The sequence below is a fragment of the Budorcas taxicolor genome, chromosome 4 (genome assembly GCF_023091745.1).
Source record: "Budorcas taxicolor isolate Tak-1 chromosome 4, Takin1.1, whole genome shotgun sequence".
Lineage (NCBI taxonomy): Eukaryota > Metazoa > Chordata > Mammalia > Artiodactyla > Bovidae > Budorcas > Budorcas taxicolor.
Genome location: NC_068913.1, coordinates 42,296,843 through 42,314,917, shown reverse-complemented (window position 1 = coordinate 42,314,917; position 18,075 = coordinate 42,296,843). Strand labels below are relative to the sequence as shown.

The 18,075-nt window shown below is 36.4% G+C and overlaps 1 protein-coding gene across 1 annotated transcript in view; it reads left to right on the top strand.

Moving 5' to 3' along the window:
- Positions 1-18,075, top strand: part of LOC128046804 (platelet glycoprotein 4-like) — a 37,172-nt gene that overhangs the window by 9,958 nt on the left and 9,139 nt on the right. The window contains 6 exon segments of the mRNA XM_052639014.1: positions 3,641-3,801; positions 6,772-6,919; positions 7,341-7,520; positions 12,028-12,119; positions 13,865-13,911; positions 17,571-17,640. Of these exon segments, the coding sequence (XP_052494974.1) occupies positions 3,641-3,801; positions 6,772-6,919; positions 7,341-7,520; positions 12,028-12,119; positions 13,865-13,911; positions 17,571-17,640 (698 nt within the window).

The following is an 18,075-nucleotide window of genomic DNA, read 5'->3' as shown; positions in this document are numbered from 1 at the left end:
ATATTTACTTTATTTCTAAGCAGCTTTTTAAGGACTGCATGGTAGAAACTTTTTCCTAACAATATTTTAGACTATGATTCCTAGCAAATTTATGTGGAGACGGCAGGTTTATACAATCTTGCTAAATAAACTAAAAGTCAATGGTATGAGTTGCCATGAATGTGGAAAGCAGAAACTGCCAAAGGGCTTTAGAAAAAGGACAAAGTTTTGCCAGTTTTTATGAAGGATAATTCATGACCTTGACATTGTTTATATCATTTGATAAATGTTTAGAGATTATTGTATAACAAAAGTAATTTTACATAATTTTTAAAATTTCCCTATGATATTCACTACAGAATACAAGGAAATGAATTAATTTCTTTCTCTCCAAATGCACACACATACATGTTCATAATGCATACACATATAAGAAAATTTTCTGAACACAGAAACTGCTTGCAACTGATTGCAAACAGAATATTTTGGTACTCAGGAGAGAAGATGAAAAGTATTTTCAGTATATTTCTGCTTTTTAAGAAGCTTTAATTTCCCTGGATGGAGAACAAACATAAAAATGATAAAACAGCAAGAAAAGAACTTATAATTTTACATGCATTATTGCCACATAATTGGTTTATACAGTAATGCGAAGAACAGAGTAGTTAAAGCAATCTAAGAAAGTAAATAAAATCAGAAGTCTCCCCTCTAATGGGTGGATAGAATCTGTATAATAACAGTAGTCAAGGTTTACTGGTGGGAACAGCACGACACTGGAGTGAAAGACCTGATTCTCCATTCAGTTCAGTCGCTCATTTGTGTCTTACTCTTTGGGACTTCATTGACTGCAGCACTCCAGGCTTCCCTGTCCATCACCAACTCCCGGAGCTTGCTCAGACTCACGTCCATTGAGGCAGTGATGCCCTCCAACCATCTCATCCTCTGTTGTCCTCTTCTCCTCATGCCTTCAATCATTCCCAGCATCAGGGTCTTTTCCAAGGAGTCAGATCTTTGCAACAATGGCCAAAGTATTGGAGCTTCAGCATCAGTTCTTCGAATGAATATTCAGGATTGATTTCCTTTAGGATGGACTGATTTGATGTCCTTGAAGTCCAAGGGACTCTCAAGAATCTTCTCTAACACCATAGTTCAAAAGCATCAGTTCTTTGGCATTCAAACTTCTTTATGGTCCAATTCTCACATCCATACAGGACTATTGGAAAAACCATAGTTTTGACTAGACGGACTTTTGTTGCCAAAGTAATGTCTATGCTTCTTAATATGCTACCTATGTTTGTCATAGCTTTTCTTCCAAGGAGCAAACATCGTTTAATTTCATGGCTGCAGTCAATCTTTGAAGTGATTTTGGAGCCCAAGAAAATAAAGTCTCTCACTATTTCTGCATTTGCCATGAAGTGATGGGACCAGCTGCCCTGATCTTAGTTTCTTGAATGTTGAGTTTTAAGCTAGCTTTTTCACTCTCCTTTCACTTTCATCAAGAAGCTCTTTAATTCCTCTTTACTTTCTGTGATAAGGGTCAGTGTCTTCTGCGTATCTGAGATTATTTATATTTCTCCTGGCAATCTTAATTCCAGCTTGTGCTTCATCCAGCCTGGCACTTCACATGATGTACTTTGCATAGAAGTTATATAAGCAGGGTGACAATATACAGTCTTGACATACTCCTTTCCTTTCTCAATCTGGAACCATTCTGTTGTTCTATGTCCAGTTCTAACTGTTGCTTCTTGACATGCACACAGATTTCTCAGGAGGCACAGAAGGTGGTCTGGTATTCTCATCTCTTTAAGGATTTTCCAGTTTGTTGTGATCCACACAGTCAAAGGCTTTGGCATAGTCAATAAAGTAGATGTTTTTCTGGAACTCTCTGCTTTTTCTATGATTCAATGGATATCGGCAATTTGATCTCTGGTTCCTCTGCCTTTCCTATATCCAGCTTGAACATCTGGAAGTTCTCGGTTCATGTACTGTTGAAGCCTAGCTTGGAGAATTTAGAGAATTATTTTGCTAGCATGTGAGATGAGTACAGCTGTGCAGTAGTTTGAACATTTTTTGGCATTGTCTTTCTTTGGGATTGGAATGAAAATGTACCTTTTTCTGTTCTGTGACCACCGCTGAGCTTTCCAAATTTGCTGGCATATTGAATGCAGCACTTTAGCAGCAGCATCTTTTAGGACTTGAAATAGCTCAACTGAAATTGCATCACCTCCACTAGCTTTTTTCATAGTGATGCTTCCTAAGGCCCACTTGACTTAGCACTCCAGGATGCCTGGCTCTAGATAACCATCATGGTTATCTAGGTCATTAAGATCTTTATTGTATAGTTTTTCTGTGTATTCTTGTCACTTCTTGTTAACATCTTCTGTTAGATCCATACCATTTCTGTCCTTTATTGTGCCCATCATTGCATGAAATGTTCCCTTGGTATCTCTCATTTTCTTGAAGAGATCTCTAGCCTTTTACATTCTATTGTTTTCCTCCATTCTTCACATTCTCCATTATCTACTATTAAGTTGTCATACAGGATTGAATCAGATATCTGTTTTCTATAGGCCCCTAAAAAATGGATGGGATTAGGTGACCCTAACTCTAACATCTGATAATTCAATGCATACATTTCAGTTTTGTATTTCCACTTTCCCAGTTGAAAAAAAAAATCTACAAATGAACTATTAAGGAAAAATAATTCATAGCCTTCAGAAGGAAAAACATGATATGCTTATACTGTGTTTTGATATTCAATGTATAAGTATTAGAATGAATAAATTTTCTGTCCTTCTGGGTATATTCTACCACAATTCCTTTTCAATTCTGTAAATACTTAGAAGTTCCTTTAATTAAGAACATTTAATAAGATATGTGCGTTGGGGTCATGACAAACAATTGTTATTAGTCTTTAAGATTCTTACAATTTGAAAATAATAATGTATATGTCCATGTGCTTCCTTGAAATGGGAAGTAACATCTAATTCTTCTTTAGGACTGATTTCAGCTTCAACATCCTCACAACATCTTTACATTTAAACAAGCCATAATACTTTTTCCATACATAATTTTGTCTTTATTTTGGGCTTACTATAGAAATAAGATGTCAAGATACGATTGAGCACTTTTGAAGGAAAATTGGTTGTAAAACATAAGAGGGTCTCACTCGCTGTAGCAGCCCCAATGTACACAATGTAAAATGATTGTGACAGCATGAAAAATGAAAATACTTCCAGTTATCACTAGATTTTTCTCATTTCTATTTTTCCTCCTCAGTTCAACTTGCTGAGGGTAGAAAAGTTAATGTTTAACCTGGTAAGAACTTTTTGGATAGGTTTAATAAAATTTTCTTAATAAACTGTTACAAACTATTGCAGTATTGAAATAAGATCACTCTAAACCTTGCCAGTGGTTGGCCTTACAATCAGCAGACATGTGTACAATATTACACACTGATTCTCTTTGTAAAAGATCAACCAGAAGAGACTGCCACCCATCATGTGTTGAAAACACTTCTGTTTCATGTGGCAGGTTGCCGAAGTTCTCACATGCAAGTACTTGAGCTTAGTCCTTTCATTGACTAATAAAGGTTTGCAGCTCCCACAAGTGCCCGTATTGACTACAAAGAAGTAACCCAAACTTGTTTTCTTTTTCACAGGAATCTGTCCTTGAAGAAGGTACAATTGCTTTTAAAAATTGGGTTAAAGCAGGTGCTAATGTTTACAGACAATTTTGGATATTTGATGTGCAGAATCCAGAGGAAGTGGCAGTTAATAGCAGCAAAATTAAAGTTAAGCAAAGAGGTCCTTACACGTACAGGTGAGTCCCCAAAATACATGGCACTCTTTCCTTGAAGACAGGTATTTCTGAAAAAGCTTCCACTTGACAAATGTCACTGTATTGAAATGTATTTATTACTTTCTTGCCATTAACATACACTGAAATATTTGTTTCTGCCTATATATTAATAAAACCCTAATCTAAGGATTTAATGAGTAAAAGAAATACAGATTTTATTATTAATTTACCAGCATCAATTAACTGCTCTATATTTAAGAAGTTACCAGTGTTTTACCCTTGCGGCATTTGTTCTCAACTCTAGCAGCATCTGCAGGTCAATTCCAAACTCCCAACCTATCCACACTGCTGTATTTAAAATAGATAACAAACAAGGACCTACCATATAGCACAGGTAACTCAGCTCAATATAATGTCATAACCTACATGGGGAAGGGATTTGAAAAAAGAATAGATACATATAGAAGTGTATATATTATATATATGTGTGTGTGTGTGTCTGTCTGTCTGTATATATGTAACTGAATCACTGCTGTAAAACTGAAACTAGCGCAGCACTGTTAATCAATTATACTCCTATATAAAATAAATATTAAAAAATAAAGTAAAACAGAAAATTTAAAAAAACAGCTCTAACATATGCGAGCTAAATTTTAAAAATCTATCAAAAATTTAAAAACCAGAGTATTTTAAAATCCTAAAACTTAAAATGTAGGTTCTATGAGTGGTTCTCAAACTGTGGTTTCTGGACCAGCAACATCAACACCACCTGGGAATTAGGTAGAAATGCAATATCTCAGGCTGCACCTTAGACCAAATGTATCAGATATACTTGGTTTTGAGCCTAGTAATGAGTTTGACAAATATTCTGGGGATTTCAATACATACTCAAATTTGAGAATCACAGCATTAAACTGATTTTACATAACTATAATACTTGCTAAGGATTTCTATTTAAACTATTTTCCAGGTCTTAAGGGTACTTTTATTCAGTTAGTAGTTTCATTTTGTCCAGTACTGAGACTGAATAAGCTGTACCTTTATTTTGCATGCCTTAACAGTTTAACACACTTTTGAAAAGAATCTTAGGTATCAGCACTAATGGGAAATAATTTGCCAGAAAGTTTCATCCTGTAAATTAAAAAAACTCATTCCAGGAGCTGTGAAATGATTTACCATGTTCACAAAGACCTAGGAACTGATAACTCTATGATTTTTGTGTACCTTTTCTCCTATCTAAATTACAAGACTGACTTTTCTAACTATGAAAGTAAGAAAAGAGACTAAACTTAGCCAAGGGTTAGGATTTTAGTTCACTGACTAGGGATCAAACCTGTGCTCCACTGAAGTAGAATTGCTAAGTGCTAACCAAAGGACTTTCAGGGAATTCCCTGTATTCTAATTTTTAAACCAAAAATTGAGTGATTATGTTCTCTTTCTAAAAGTACATTCTAAACACAGGCCTCAGTTTAAAGGATTTTTCTCTTAGTGAGTGCCATATACTGGTACAGTGTTGTAAGTACAACTAAGTAAAACTAGAATTTGGTCACAGTTGTTTTACTATCATCTCAATTATTATAACACATAAATATTCCTGAAAATTAGAGCACTTTAATTTTAAATGTTAATAATAGATAATCTAAATTTAAAATACAACTATCTAAGAGAAAACAGTAATTGACTGATAATAGATTGTCCTGGATGCTGTTGCAGATTTTTATATTATTTGCATGTTTACAGGACTCGGAGAAAAGTAAATGATAAAACCTTGAAGAAATTATATTAACAGTAAAATGTATTTCTATCTTTTCTGAGTTCTTTTTTGAGATAATGTAAAACATTAATTATTTGTTCAAAAAGTTTTTGTTGAAAACTTAGCAAGTACCAGGCACTGTGGTTGGGGATAAAAAACACTCATAATACCTACCTTACATGAATTTTACATTTTTATTATACCTGATTGAAATGTGTGATTTTTTTATTTGTTATATTTTAAGCATTTCAGTCCCATGATTTTGTTTCAGTCTTTATCTTAGATAATAATAGATACCTATTTTAACCTCAAATAATAGACAGTCAAATATAGGACAGTGCAATGTATACCTTATTTCATCTCAGTAAATATCTTGTTAATTGCAAAAGATTTTGTTTCCATAATAACAACCCTTCACCACATTCCTATAAAGTGGTTGGTACTTTGCCTAGAGATGTTAGAGCCAGAAGCTCAGAACTAATAAATATACAATATATGAGGAAGGGATGGAGGGAAATTGACCTGTAAAGTGGAAATTATATTTCATTAGATACTTTTAGTTTTCATTAAAATGCTGGAAATTATGAAAAAGTCGGTGCAGGAAAGTCTGTTCACTATGAACAGACGATCTAATAAGGAAACGTGCTCTTACTGTCCCTTCCTTCAACTTCTCTACTGTCTCCTCCTGACCTCAGGATAAAAAACTAAACATTTGAGTATGGGGTACAACATTTTATGTTTGAGGTCTTGTTTACTTTAGTAATCTTATTTCCACCACTCTCCTTACTCTGACTCTGTAAACCAAATATATTGAAACATCTGCATATGCAAAATTACACCATGTCCTTACGTCTTATACATGCTATTTTCAACACTATTTTGCTTAACTACACTTCTATTTGTCCCTCAGCCTACTTATATGGAATTGTATCCTGTCCATTATCCCCACCATAATCATGCCTAGCCTGGGTCTGTACCTGTTCTGTGTTTTCCCACAGAGTCTATGTAAACTCCTATAAAAACACACATTCTTTCTTCCCTGCTGTGCACAACTAAGACAGCTCTCCCCGATCTTCTCTAATTTGCAAGACTCAGCATCTGGCATATATATCTTTTTAACTTACTTGTTTAGCCTAATTTCTGACCATCTACATACTCAAAAAATTTATTTACTGCATGAATGAATGGCATTTGTGACAATGATTTTTCTGAATTTTCTTTTTACTTCTGTTTTTCAGAGTCCGTTATCTAGCCAAGGATATTATAACCCAAGACTCTAAGACCCATACAGTTTCTTTCCTACGGCCCAAAGGTGCCATCTTTGAACCCTCACTGTCAGTTGGAACAGAGAATGACACATTCACTGTTCTCAACCTGGCTGTAGCAGTGAGTAGACAACAATATTATTGACTGTGTAATACTTTAGAATCCTCTATAATTAATTTCATGATTAGAACTATCATCAGATATCATTTGGAATTTTGATGAAAATGTATTCTCATGACATTCTGAATTACAATCATCTGGAAATATGACAAGATCATAGAATAATCAACTGAATTGAGAAGACCATTTAAAGTGTATCATTTAAAAAAGTAGGATTTAACTGAAAGTCTTCTTCCTGTGGCTCATGCCAAGACAGAAATGTAATAGAAGAAACATTACACTTTTAATCTTGCAAAGATTTGGCAGTAATTTTAGAGATACAATTAAAAGTTTTATTAAACTTAGATGTACTATTTATCCACTTCTTGTAAAAAATCAATACTGCAACTGGTGTCTTACACCATGCCTTTTTTTTTTATAGGCTACACCCCATCTCTATCCAAGCACATTTGTTCAGATAATACTCAATGTATTTATCAAAAACTCAAACTCTTTTATGTTTCAAAAGAGAACTCTGAAAGAACTATTGTGGGGCTATAAGGATCCATTCTTGAGTTCGGTTCCATATTCTATTCCTACGACAGTTGGTGTGTTTTATCCTGTGAGTAACAAATATGAACATCAATACTGCTAGACTCTAACTATATAAATATAATGGCATTGGCAATTCATAATTTTATCATTTAGTATGTTAACCCTATTTATGATCTGGGAATACATAACTGTAAGTTTTTAAAATCTCTATTCACATGGATTTAGCTTTCCTAGTTGGGAAAATTAACTTATCTGCATGAAACAAATTAATTTTTAACAACTGAATTTAAAATTAAGAAACCCACATCTAATCAAGTTTCTACTCTGATAAATATACAGCTGTCTAAAATTAGATTGCAAGCTGCTAAGGCTTTGAGCAATCTTTCAGTTTTGACTTCCCATCTTAAAAAATCAAGGGTAATGCCACATTTTAATTTATTTCTGTTGAATATATTCATCATGTCATTCTTCCTCCTCTAGACTTCTTACAAATTTGTTTAAACGAATATTTAAAACTTAGCCAAAATTGAGCACAATGAGCCTGATATATCAGCATGTCATATTTTCATAGAATTATTAATAGCTGATTAGTAATCTACTAAAGTGATGAAATGACAGTATGGAAATTAAGAAAAAATGTGAATTTGGTGATGAACTTAGTTGTTCCTTAATGTTTTGAGTTATAAATAGGCTAATCTGACTACTGAATTGAAATTTTGACTATGATGACGCTTGTCACTATACAAAATAGTTATAGTCTCCAGTTCATCGTTGCTATTTTACTACAGGTTTTAGAAATGCAAGGTTATATATCAATTAAGAAAGCATTAAGAGATAATAAATTCAGTTACTAGTATTTAACACAAAGACTTTTAATTTTTTCCTTGGCTAATCCTGTTTTTAATCCTGTGTATCCAATCTTTAAGTCAAGTGGGCCTTAGGAAGCACTGCTATTAATAAAGCTAGTGGATGTCATCGATGTCAGCAGAACTATTCAAAACCCTAAAGGATGGTGCCATCAAGATGTTGCATTTAATATGTCAGCAAATCTGGAAGGCCTCGCAGTGGCCAAAAGTGTTGGAAAAGGTCAATCCTCATTCCAATTCCCAAGAAGGAGCTAACTGAAGAGTGTGCTAACTATCAGACTATTGCACTCATCTCCCATGCTAGTAAGGTCATGCTTAAAATCTTGCATGCTAGGCTTCAGAATTATGTGAACCAAGAACTTCCAGATGTCCAAGGTAGGTTTAGAAAAGGAAGGGAACCAGAGATCAGATTGCCAACATTCACTGGAACCTAGAGAAAGCTAGGGAATTCCAGAAAAACATCTTCTGCTTCACTGACTGTGCTATAGCCTTTGACTGTGTGGATCACAATATCTTACCTGTCCTGAGAAACCTGGATGGGGGTCAAGAAGCAAGTCAGAACCCTGTATAAAACAACTGATTGGTTCAAGATTGAAAAAGAAGTATGATGGGGCTGTCTGCCATTACCCTGTTTGTTTAACCTATTTACTGAACACATCATGAGAAATCCCAGGCTGGATTCCACAAGCTGGAATCAAGATAGGAGGGAGAAACATCAACAACCTCAGATATGTGGAAGATACCATTCTAAATGGCAGAAAGTGAAGAGGAACTAACACCCTTTTGATGAGGGTGAAAGAGTCGGCTTAACTAAATATTAAAAAAAACTAAGATTATGACATCCAGCTCCATTCCTCCATGGCAATAGAAGGGGGAAAAGTGGAAGTAGTGACAGATTTCTTCTTCTTGGACTCTGAAATCAATGCAGACAGTGACTGCAGCCATGAAATCAGAGGTGATTGCTTCTTGGCAGGAACGCTATGACAAACATAGACAGTGTGTTGAAAAGCAGAGACACTACTCTGCTGACAAAGGTCTGTATAGTCAAGGCTATAATCTTCCCAGTAGTCATGTACAGTTCTGAGAGCTGGATTCCAAAGGCGGCAGAATGCCAAAGAATTGATGCCTTTGAACTGTGGTGCTAGAGAAGACTCCTGAAAGTCCTTTGAACAGCAAAAAGATCAAACCAACCAATCTTAAGGGAAATCAACCCTGAATACTCTTTGGAAGGATGGATGCTGAAGCTGAAATGCCAATATTTTGGTCATCTGATGCAAACAGCTGACTCATTGGAAAAGTCCCTGATGCTGGGAACAGTTGAAGAAGAAGGAGAAGAGGGCATCAGAGGATGAGATGGTTGGATGGCATCACCAATGCAATGGATGAACTTGGGCAAACTTTGGGAGATGAGTGAGGGATAAGGAGGCCTGGCGTGCTACAGTCCATGGGGTCACAAAGGGTTGGACACAACTGGGTGACTAAACAACAACAATTTTATCTTTGTGTGCTTGCATGCGTGCTAAGTCACTTCTGTCATGTTTGACTTTGTGACCCCATGGACTGTAGCCCACCAGGCTCCTCTGTCCATGGGATTCTCCAGACAAGAATACTGGAGTGGGTTGCCATTCCCTTCTCCAGGGGATCTTCCTGACCCAGGGATCAAACCCACCTCTCATTACATCTCATGCATTGGCAGGCAGGTTCTTTACCACTAGTGCCACCTGGGAAGACCATCTAATCTTTCAGTTCAGTTGCTCAGTCATGTCCGACTCTTTGTGACCCCATGAATCACAGCACACCAGGCCTCCCTGTCCATCACCAACTCCTGGAGTTCACTCAAACTCATGTCCATCGAGTGGGTGATGCCATACAGCCATCTCATTCTCTGTCGTCCCCTTATCCTTCTGCCCTCAATCCTTCCCAGCATCAGAGTCTTTTCCATAAGTTAACTCTTCGCATGAGGTGGCCAAAGTATTGGAGTTTCAGCTTTAGCATCAGTCCTTCCAAAGAACACCCAAGGACTGATCTTTAGAATGGACTGGTTGGATCTCTTTGCAGTCCAAGGGACTCTCAAGAGTCTTCTCCAACACCACAGTTCAAAAGCACCAATTCGTCGACACTCAGCTCTCTTCACAGTCCAACTCTCACATCCACACATGACCACTAGAAAAACCATAGCCTTGACTAGATGGACCTTTGTTGGCAAAGTAATGTCTCTGCTCTTGAATATGCTATCTCGGTTGGTCATAACTTTCCTTCCAAGGAGTAAGCGTCTTTTGATTTCATGGCTGCAGTCACCATCTGCAGTGATTTTGGAGCCCCCCAAAATAAAGTCTGACACTATTTCCACTGTTTCTCCATCTATTTCCCATGAAGTGATGGGACCAGATGCCATGATCTTCATTTTCTGAATGTTGAGCTTTAAGCCAACTTTGTCACTTTCCTTTCACTTTCATCAAGAGGCTTTTTAGTTCCTCTTCACTTTCTGCCATAAGGGTGGTGTCATCTGCATATCTGAGGTTACTGATGTTTCTCCAGGCAATCTTCATTCCAGCTTGTGCTTCTTTCAGCCCAGCGTTTCTCATGATGTACTCTGCATATAAGTTAAATAAACAGGGTGACAATATGCAGCCTTGACATACTCCTTTCTCTATTTGGAACCAATCTGTTGTTCCATGTCCAGTTTTAACTGTTGCTTCCTGACCTGCATACAGGTTTCTCAAGAGGCAGGTCAGGTGATCTGTTATTCCCATCACTCTCAGAATTTTCCACAGTTTATTGTGATCCACACAGTCAAAAGCTTTGGCATAGTCAATAAAGCAGAAATAGATGTTTTTCTGGAACTCTCTTGCGTTTTCCATAATCCAGCAGATGTTGGCAATTGGAAGTTCATGGTTCACGTATTACTGTAGCATGGCTTGGAGAATTTTAGGCATTACTTTACTAGCATGTGAGATGAGTGCAATTGTGCGGTAGTTTGAGCATTCTTTGGCATTGCCTTTCTTTGGGATTGGAATGAAAACTGACCTTTTCCAGTCCTGTGGCCACTGCTGAGGTTTCCAAATTTGCTGGCATATTGAGTGCAGCACTTTCACAGCATCATCTTTCAGGATTTGAAATAGCTCAACTGGAATTTCATCACCTTCACTAGCTTTGTTCATAGTAATGCTTTCTAAGGCCCACTTGACTTCACATTCCAGGATGTCTGGCTCTAGGTGAGTGATCACACCATCGTGATTTTTAGTAACCACTTTCAAAGATCATAACAGAGAAAATTTCTAGAAATATGACATGGTTTCGTAGGATTTTTTCCCTATCCCCTCACCTCAATATAACAGGACTAGTGATCAAAATGGCCTTTCTGGCTTAATTACAACAAAGAATAGAATTACAACAAACTACTACACAATTGCAGTCATCTCACATGCTAGTAAATAGTGGAGTTGGATCATGTCAGCTTCTGATATGTTTTCTTCCTTTGTCTCAGCATCTAGCACTTGTTTCTAGGCACCTTCTATATCTGGTTTTTATAAAAATACTAAAAATCAGTAATTATGAAAATTTATTTGCTTATATATTTCAAATCACACAAAATAGTCGTGAACAACCAATGTCTGAGAAATGCAAAAGTGAGTTAATTACATATTTTATAATTTGGAAAGCATGGCTTGTTTTAGAAGTAATTTTTTCTTGTATGAATCTCTTTAGTACAACAATACTGCAGATGGAGTTTATAAAGTTTTCAGTGGAAAAGATGACATAAGCAAAGTTGCCAGAATTGACACATATAAAGGCAAAAAGTAAGTATTCAAGCAAAGTGTTTGTGTGTGTGTGTGTGTGTGTGTGTGTGTGTGAGACTAGGATACTCTAAGGCAGACGAGAAACTTATTTACCAACTGGTAAGGCACAGGCATCAACCTATGGAACAGAGCTGCCTATTTCTCAGCCCTAGAAACTCCTGGTCTATCAGGCATTAACCCTTTAGTTGTGACAACTGATCACACTAGTGCATAGGTGCTGAGTATCAGCCCCACTGGAGGACTGATCTTGATGAACAAGTTTTCTTACATAAAGAAATCTAAAGGGACTATTTCCATCTCTGCTGCATAACTGGTATTATCATACACCCTAAAATTACATAACTGCAAATGAAAAGGAAGAAAATCAATATGTCAACTCATCATTTTAGCATCCAGTATATCTTACTGATGTTTTATTTTTGGAGTTGGTGATGGACAGGGAGGCCTGGCAAGCTGCGATTCATGGGGTCGCAAAGAGTCGGACACGACTGAGCGACTGAACTGAGCATGAAATATAAAAACTGCTCATTCCCAGGACATGACAAAGTATGTATATAAATATGGCAGCTTAATGAATCCATGCCAATGCTTTCATGACTTTCTCTTTCAAAATTTTCTCAAAACGATTTTATTGATAACTCAGCTTTTTAAAATATTCATCAACACAAAATGGAATTATTATTTCCTGTTCTAAAACTGACATATTAAACTTGAAAAATAAAAAGCACACCTCCTGTGAAGTAGTAATAGAATGAGATATGTTCATACAGCCATGATTTCCTACTTTTCCCTAACTCCTGCCTATTTATCTGGAGTACACCTAATTCATCGTGTCTAAAACAGGAAGAACCTCAATAAATATCAAGGGAGACAGAAGTTTCTCTTCAAAGTTAAAATTAGTTTTAGATCAGTGATTTCCTGACAAAGAATAAAGTAATCAAAATCAAAAGAGATGAAAATATTTTTATAGATTAATCATTATGTGACACTCAGTTATCTAAAAGATTGCATAAAACTGTTAAATACTCATGGAATCCTTTTTCTTCTACAGAGACCATAATCACACTGTTTTTTTTTTTTTTTAATAGAAAAGTCTAATGGAGGAAAAAAAAAATTTCTAAATACTCGTTTTAGGGGAATCACATCGGTGTCTGTATATAGAGGAAAGTGAGCATTGCTTCCATTTCAATATTAGAGAGAGATTTTGAGGAGAATTACTAAGTGCTCCTAATTGGAGTAAGAATTTCACAAGAGTTTGAGATTAGGACAAGGTTACTTTAACTGACTATGGCAAGACTAAACATGGCAGACTGAGCAGCTTATTCTGTTTAAAAAAGAAGCAACAACTTGCCTTGACATCTTACTGGATGATATGTTAGGAGTGTGAAAAACTCATTTCCTATCACCAAAAAGTGTCTGAGTATGCAGAGGAACTATCACCACTATTGTTTTCATTGTTTCCATATCTATATACATAATTTACATAGGTACCAGAGTATAAATTAATAAACTTTGCCCTATTTAAATGCCAGTTCACACAAGAGTTAAAAGAAGTGGAAAGTATAAATTGATTATCCATGTTTCTAATCTCCATTGATCCAATATCTGCTTCTCTTTCTCTGTCACATATAGGCTAATCAATAGTTATTATTTTAGCAGACTTACTGAATCATAATAATAGAAAAAGTGATGTGAGAAAGGTGCTCTTCAAATGATCATTTTCTTATTTCCTTTTTATTCCTAAGGCATCTCTCCTATTGGCCAAGTTATTGTGGAATGATTAATGGTACAGGTAAGAGCATATGCAAGTGAAAAAGAAAGTGTTAATCACTTAGTCCAGTCCAACTCTTTGCAACCCCATGGACTACAACCTGTGTCCAAAGAATTTTCCAGGCAAGAATACTGGATGGGTAACCACTCCCTTCTACAGGGGATATCCTTGACCCAGAGATTGAATCCAGGTCGCCTACATCGCAGGCAGATTCTTTACCGTCTGAGCCATCAGGGAAGCCCAAAAGAGCATATGGTTTATGGTAATAATCACAGTGAAACCAACCGCTATTTCTCCAAAATCCACTTCCCTATTTACAATGTTCTTGGGGTTGAGGGTATGCATTTACATATCTCTGTATCCCTACAATGTAATTCAGAGTCTCTATTTTTATGTAGGCTTTGAAAATGTATGTGTAATATGATGAAATTTCTCAAAATTAGCCATCAGGATGAGCCTTTACTGCCTTCTGGGGAAATGTTTGTTTTGTACACGTAATGAACTCCTTCCTGACCACAGAAGTAAAACATTAGAGAGGTTTAGAGTAGTGATTACACCTTTGTAAATACTGTATAGATAATCACTTAAACCTGAATGAACTAAAATATCAACATAATTAAAACAGGTAAGTTATGCCTCCAAAGACTTCAAGCTGAAGTAGAATCAGTGAACTTTCAAGCAGAGTTCTATTTTGAATAAGATGGTCAGAAAGAGAGAGAAAAGAACAACAGCAACAAAAATAAGGTTACTGGTAACCTAACAATGAGAAATGTATGCAAAAATTAACACTCTGAATTAGAGTTAGGAAAAAGTACTATGTACTTAGATTTATTAGAGTATGGTTCAGGTCAGTTCAGTCGCTCAGTCATGTCCGACTCTGCTACCCCATGAATCACAGCATGCCAGGCCTCCCTGTCCACCAACAACTCCCAGTGGAGTTGCCAGCTGACTCACCAGGAAAGCCCAAGACTACTTCAGTGGGTAGCCTATCCCTTCTCTGGGGGATTTTCCCAACCCAAGAATCGAACCGGGGGTCTCCTGCATTGCAGGCGGATTCTTTACCAACTGAGCTATTAGGGAAGCCCTGAAGAACAGTATAATGTTTATAAAGTCAATTAGGCAATACTTTATAGGAAAGTAATATTATAGAGATGAAAAATGTTAAATACAAAGTTAGAAAAAGGTAGGGAATAAAAAGCAAACATAGGAAATGTTTACTTTTGCAAATGTGCTGATGAGTTTTGCATGTTTACTTAATTTTCTACTTTACTTAATTTTTAACACTCGTAGGAAAAAACCAGCAAAACCATTGTTAACTTTGCTTTGTAGTGCACTTTGCGTCATGAAGTGTATGAAGAAATTCTTTTCTAAGTAGCTCTTTCTGCCAATAAATTGTCAAGTGTACCAATACCACTAACTCTAGTAATTTCATAAGCATAAACTTCATACTGTACCCTCAGATAGAGACAGAAATATACTGTTGTTTAGTCACTAAGTTCTATCTGACTCTCTTGCAACCCCATGGACTGTAGCCCTCCAGGTTCCCCTGTCCATGGGATTTCCCAGGCTAGAATGCTGGAGTGGGCTACCATTTCCTTCTCCAGGGGATCTTCCCGACCCTGGGATCAAACCTGTGTCTCCTGGACTGCAGGCAGACTCTTTACCACTGAGCCACCTGGGAAGCTGAAATATACTGTGCTTCTCCTAAATAGTAAAGGGGTCTTTATGGGTTTAAGAAAAAATTAAACATTGTTTTGTCCAAAACTAAGAAACAAAGATATTTTTTTAAAAAGCAGGTAGAAGTGAAGTGAAGTGAAGTCGCTCAGTCGTGTCTGACTCTTTGTGACCCCGTGGGCTGTAGCCCACCAGGCTCCTCTGTCCATGGGATTTTCCAGGCAATAGCCCTGGAGTGGATTGCCATTTCCTTCTCCAGGGGATCTTCCCAACCCAGGGATCGAATCCGGGTCTCCTGCATTGTAGACAGATGCTTTACCATCTGAGCCACCAGGGAAGTGGACTTATTAATGATAATAACATAAATACATGAGCATCAGGCACAAAGTTAAAAGAAAGAAGAAAATAGCAGTAAAATTAACTAGGAGCAAAGGTTGATTAGACAGGCCAGGGTCTCTGATGAAACCCTGTGAGAGAGATTCTTGGTTACTGCACTAGGAAAAGAGACTAATGAAATGAAAAGGCTCTAAGGAGTTTTAATCATGATTTTGAAGTACTTCCTCTACCTTCTTCAACAAACTTAAAGAGATATAAACTGATAATATTGATTTACATTTGAATGTACTAAAGAAAGAGAGCCTGGCTAACATCAGTTATCTTATGATCATGACCCACTGTAATTGCTGGTCTCTATGACATAATCTTCAATGATATTTCATGATTGTTTTTTTACAGATTTTCAATGCATTCTTTTCTTTTATGACTAAGGTGTTGGGAAGGCAGTCATAGACAATGCCCATTCAGGAACAATCTTGGGAATTTAAGCTAATTTTCAATATTCCATACTCTCAATATCATGATCTAATTCACTGTGACCATCTGTTGCATTTCACTTATCACAGGAGTGGAAGTATAATGTAATAAGATCACAAGGTTAGTGCAGCTACCAAAAAAGAGCATGTATTCATAATTGAAGGATAGGTTTTACTGTTTTGAACAAACACATTCAGTGGTGGCTCATTTTGGTGATATTCATTTGTGGAGTAAATGGAAGAACTGTCTAGCTATTTCTTCTTATACCCACTGTATGCCATGGATTATAACTATAGTGTTCACTTGCTAAGTTGTGTCCGACTCTTTGCAATCCTATGAACTATAGCCTGCCAGGCTCCTCTGTCCATGGGATTTCCCAGGCAAGAATACTGGAGTGGGTTACCATTTCCTTCTCCACGGGGTCTTCCTGACCTAGGGATCGGATCCACATATCTTGGTTGGCAGACAGATTCGTTACCACTGAGCCACCTGGGAAGCCCTCATAACCATAGCAGAGATTCAATAAACTCAACAAATGTCCTTTTTAGTTTCATGTGTGCTCCCCCCAACATATTCAGGAAATTCTATTTAGTGAGAGAATTAAATAAATGACTTAAAAATATTAATCTGCTGTTAGGGCAGATGAATGAATCACTATTTAAAGTAAGAACAACATTTACCAAACAGGAGTTCCAAATGAACCTCAAGGTAAGAAAAGTGCTACTCTACATACATGGTAGGGATTTCAAAAAGTAAACACAATCAAAGTTTTAACAACCTGTGGTTTTGCCATTGTACACATTTTAAACTTTATTTTTAAGGGGTAGGAAAAGTTAATATGAATGGATACCAGTGAATGTGTATAGTATATAGACTTGTTGAATATGGTAGCTACTAGCCATATTCACACTTAAGCAGCCAGAACAAATAGAGATAGGCTGTAAGTAAATATTAGATCTGGAGTTTTGTTAATTATTATGTTGATTACAAGTTTAAATTATATTTTGGATATGGTGGGTGATATAAAATATACCTGATACTTGTTTTATTTTTTAAATGTGGCTACTGGAGAATATCAATGTTATATGTACAGTTTGCATATTTCTCTTAACCAAGCTAAAATCAAGATTTCTAGATTTTTCTAGGACACATACTTCACCTAATCCCTTGCCGTTGGCTTGATTTCTAAATAGACGGAGCCACATTTCCACCTTTCATTGAGAAGAATCAGGTACTACAATTCTTTTCCGCTGACATTTGCAGGTAAGACAGTTACTGATATAGTTCTGTAAGTCAGAATTCTTTCACCAAGTGACAAAACACAGACCCAGAAGTTCATACTTAATAATCATAGTATTTGAGAAAAATAAAATATATTCTCTAGGAAGTTTTTTCTTGATGTATTAAAAATAAATATAGAATTCATAATATGTTAATAAGCTGTTTAAAAAATTGAAAGTTATAGAAGAATATTTTGCATAATGCAAATCATTTTCTTCTTTTTCATTTCTAAGCAAGACATTCTCTTTCTTTTGCTAAACTAGTAAAATGGTAGGGCATGGCCCCACCATAGCAGCCTCATTCTCAGTGTGTTCACAGCATCCTCACAGACATCAAGGAACAGATTGTTCTTACAGAAAATCAATAAGGCAACAGAGATACTAAATGACGCAACAGAGCAATTAGACTTAATTGATA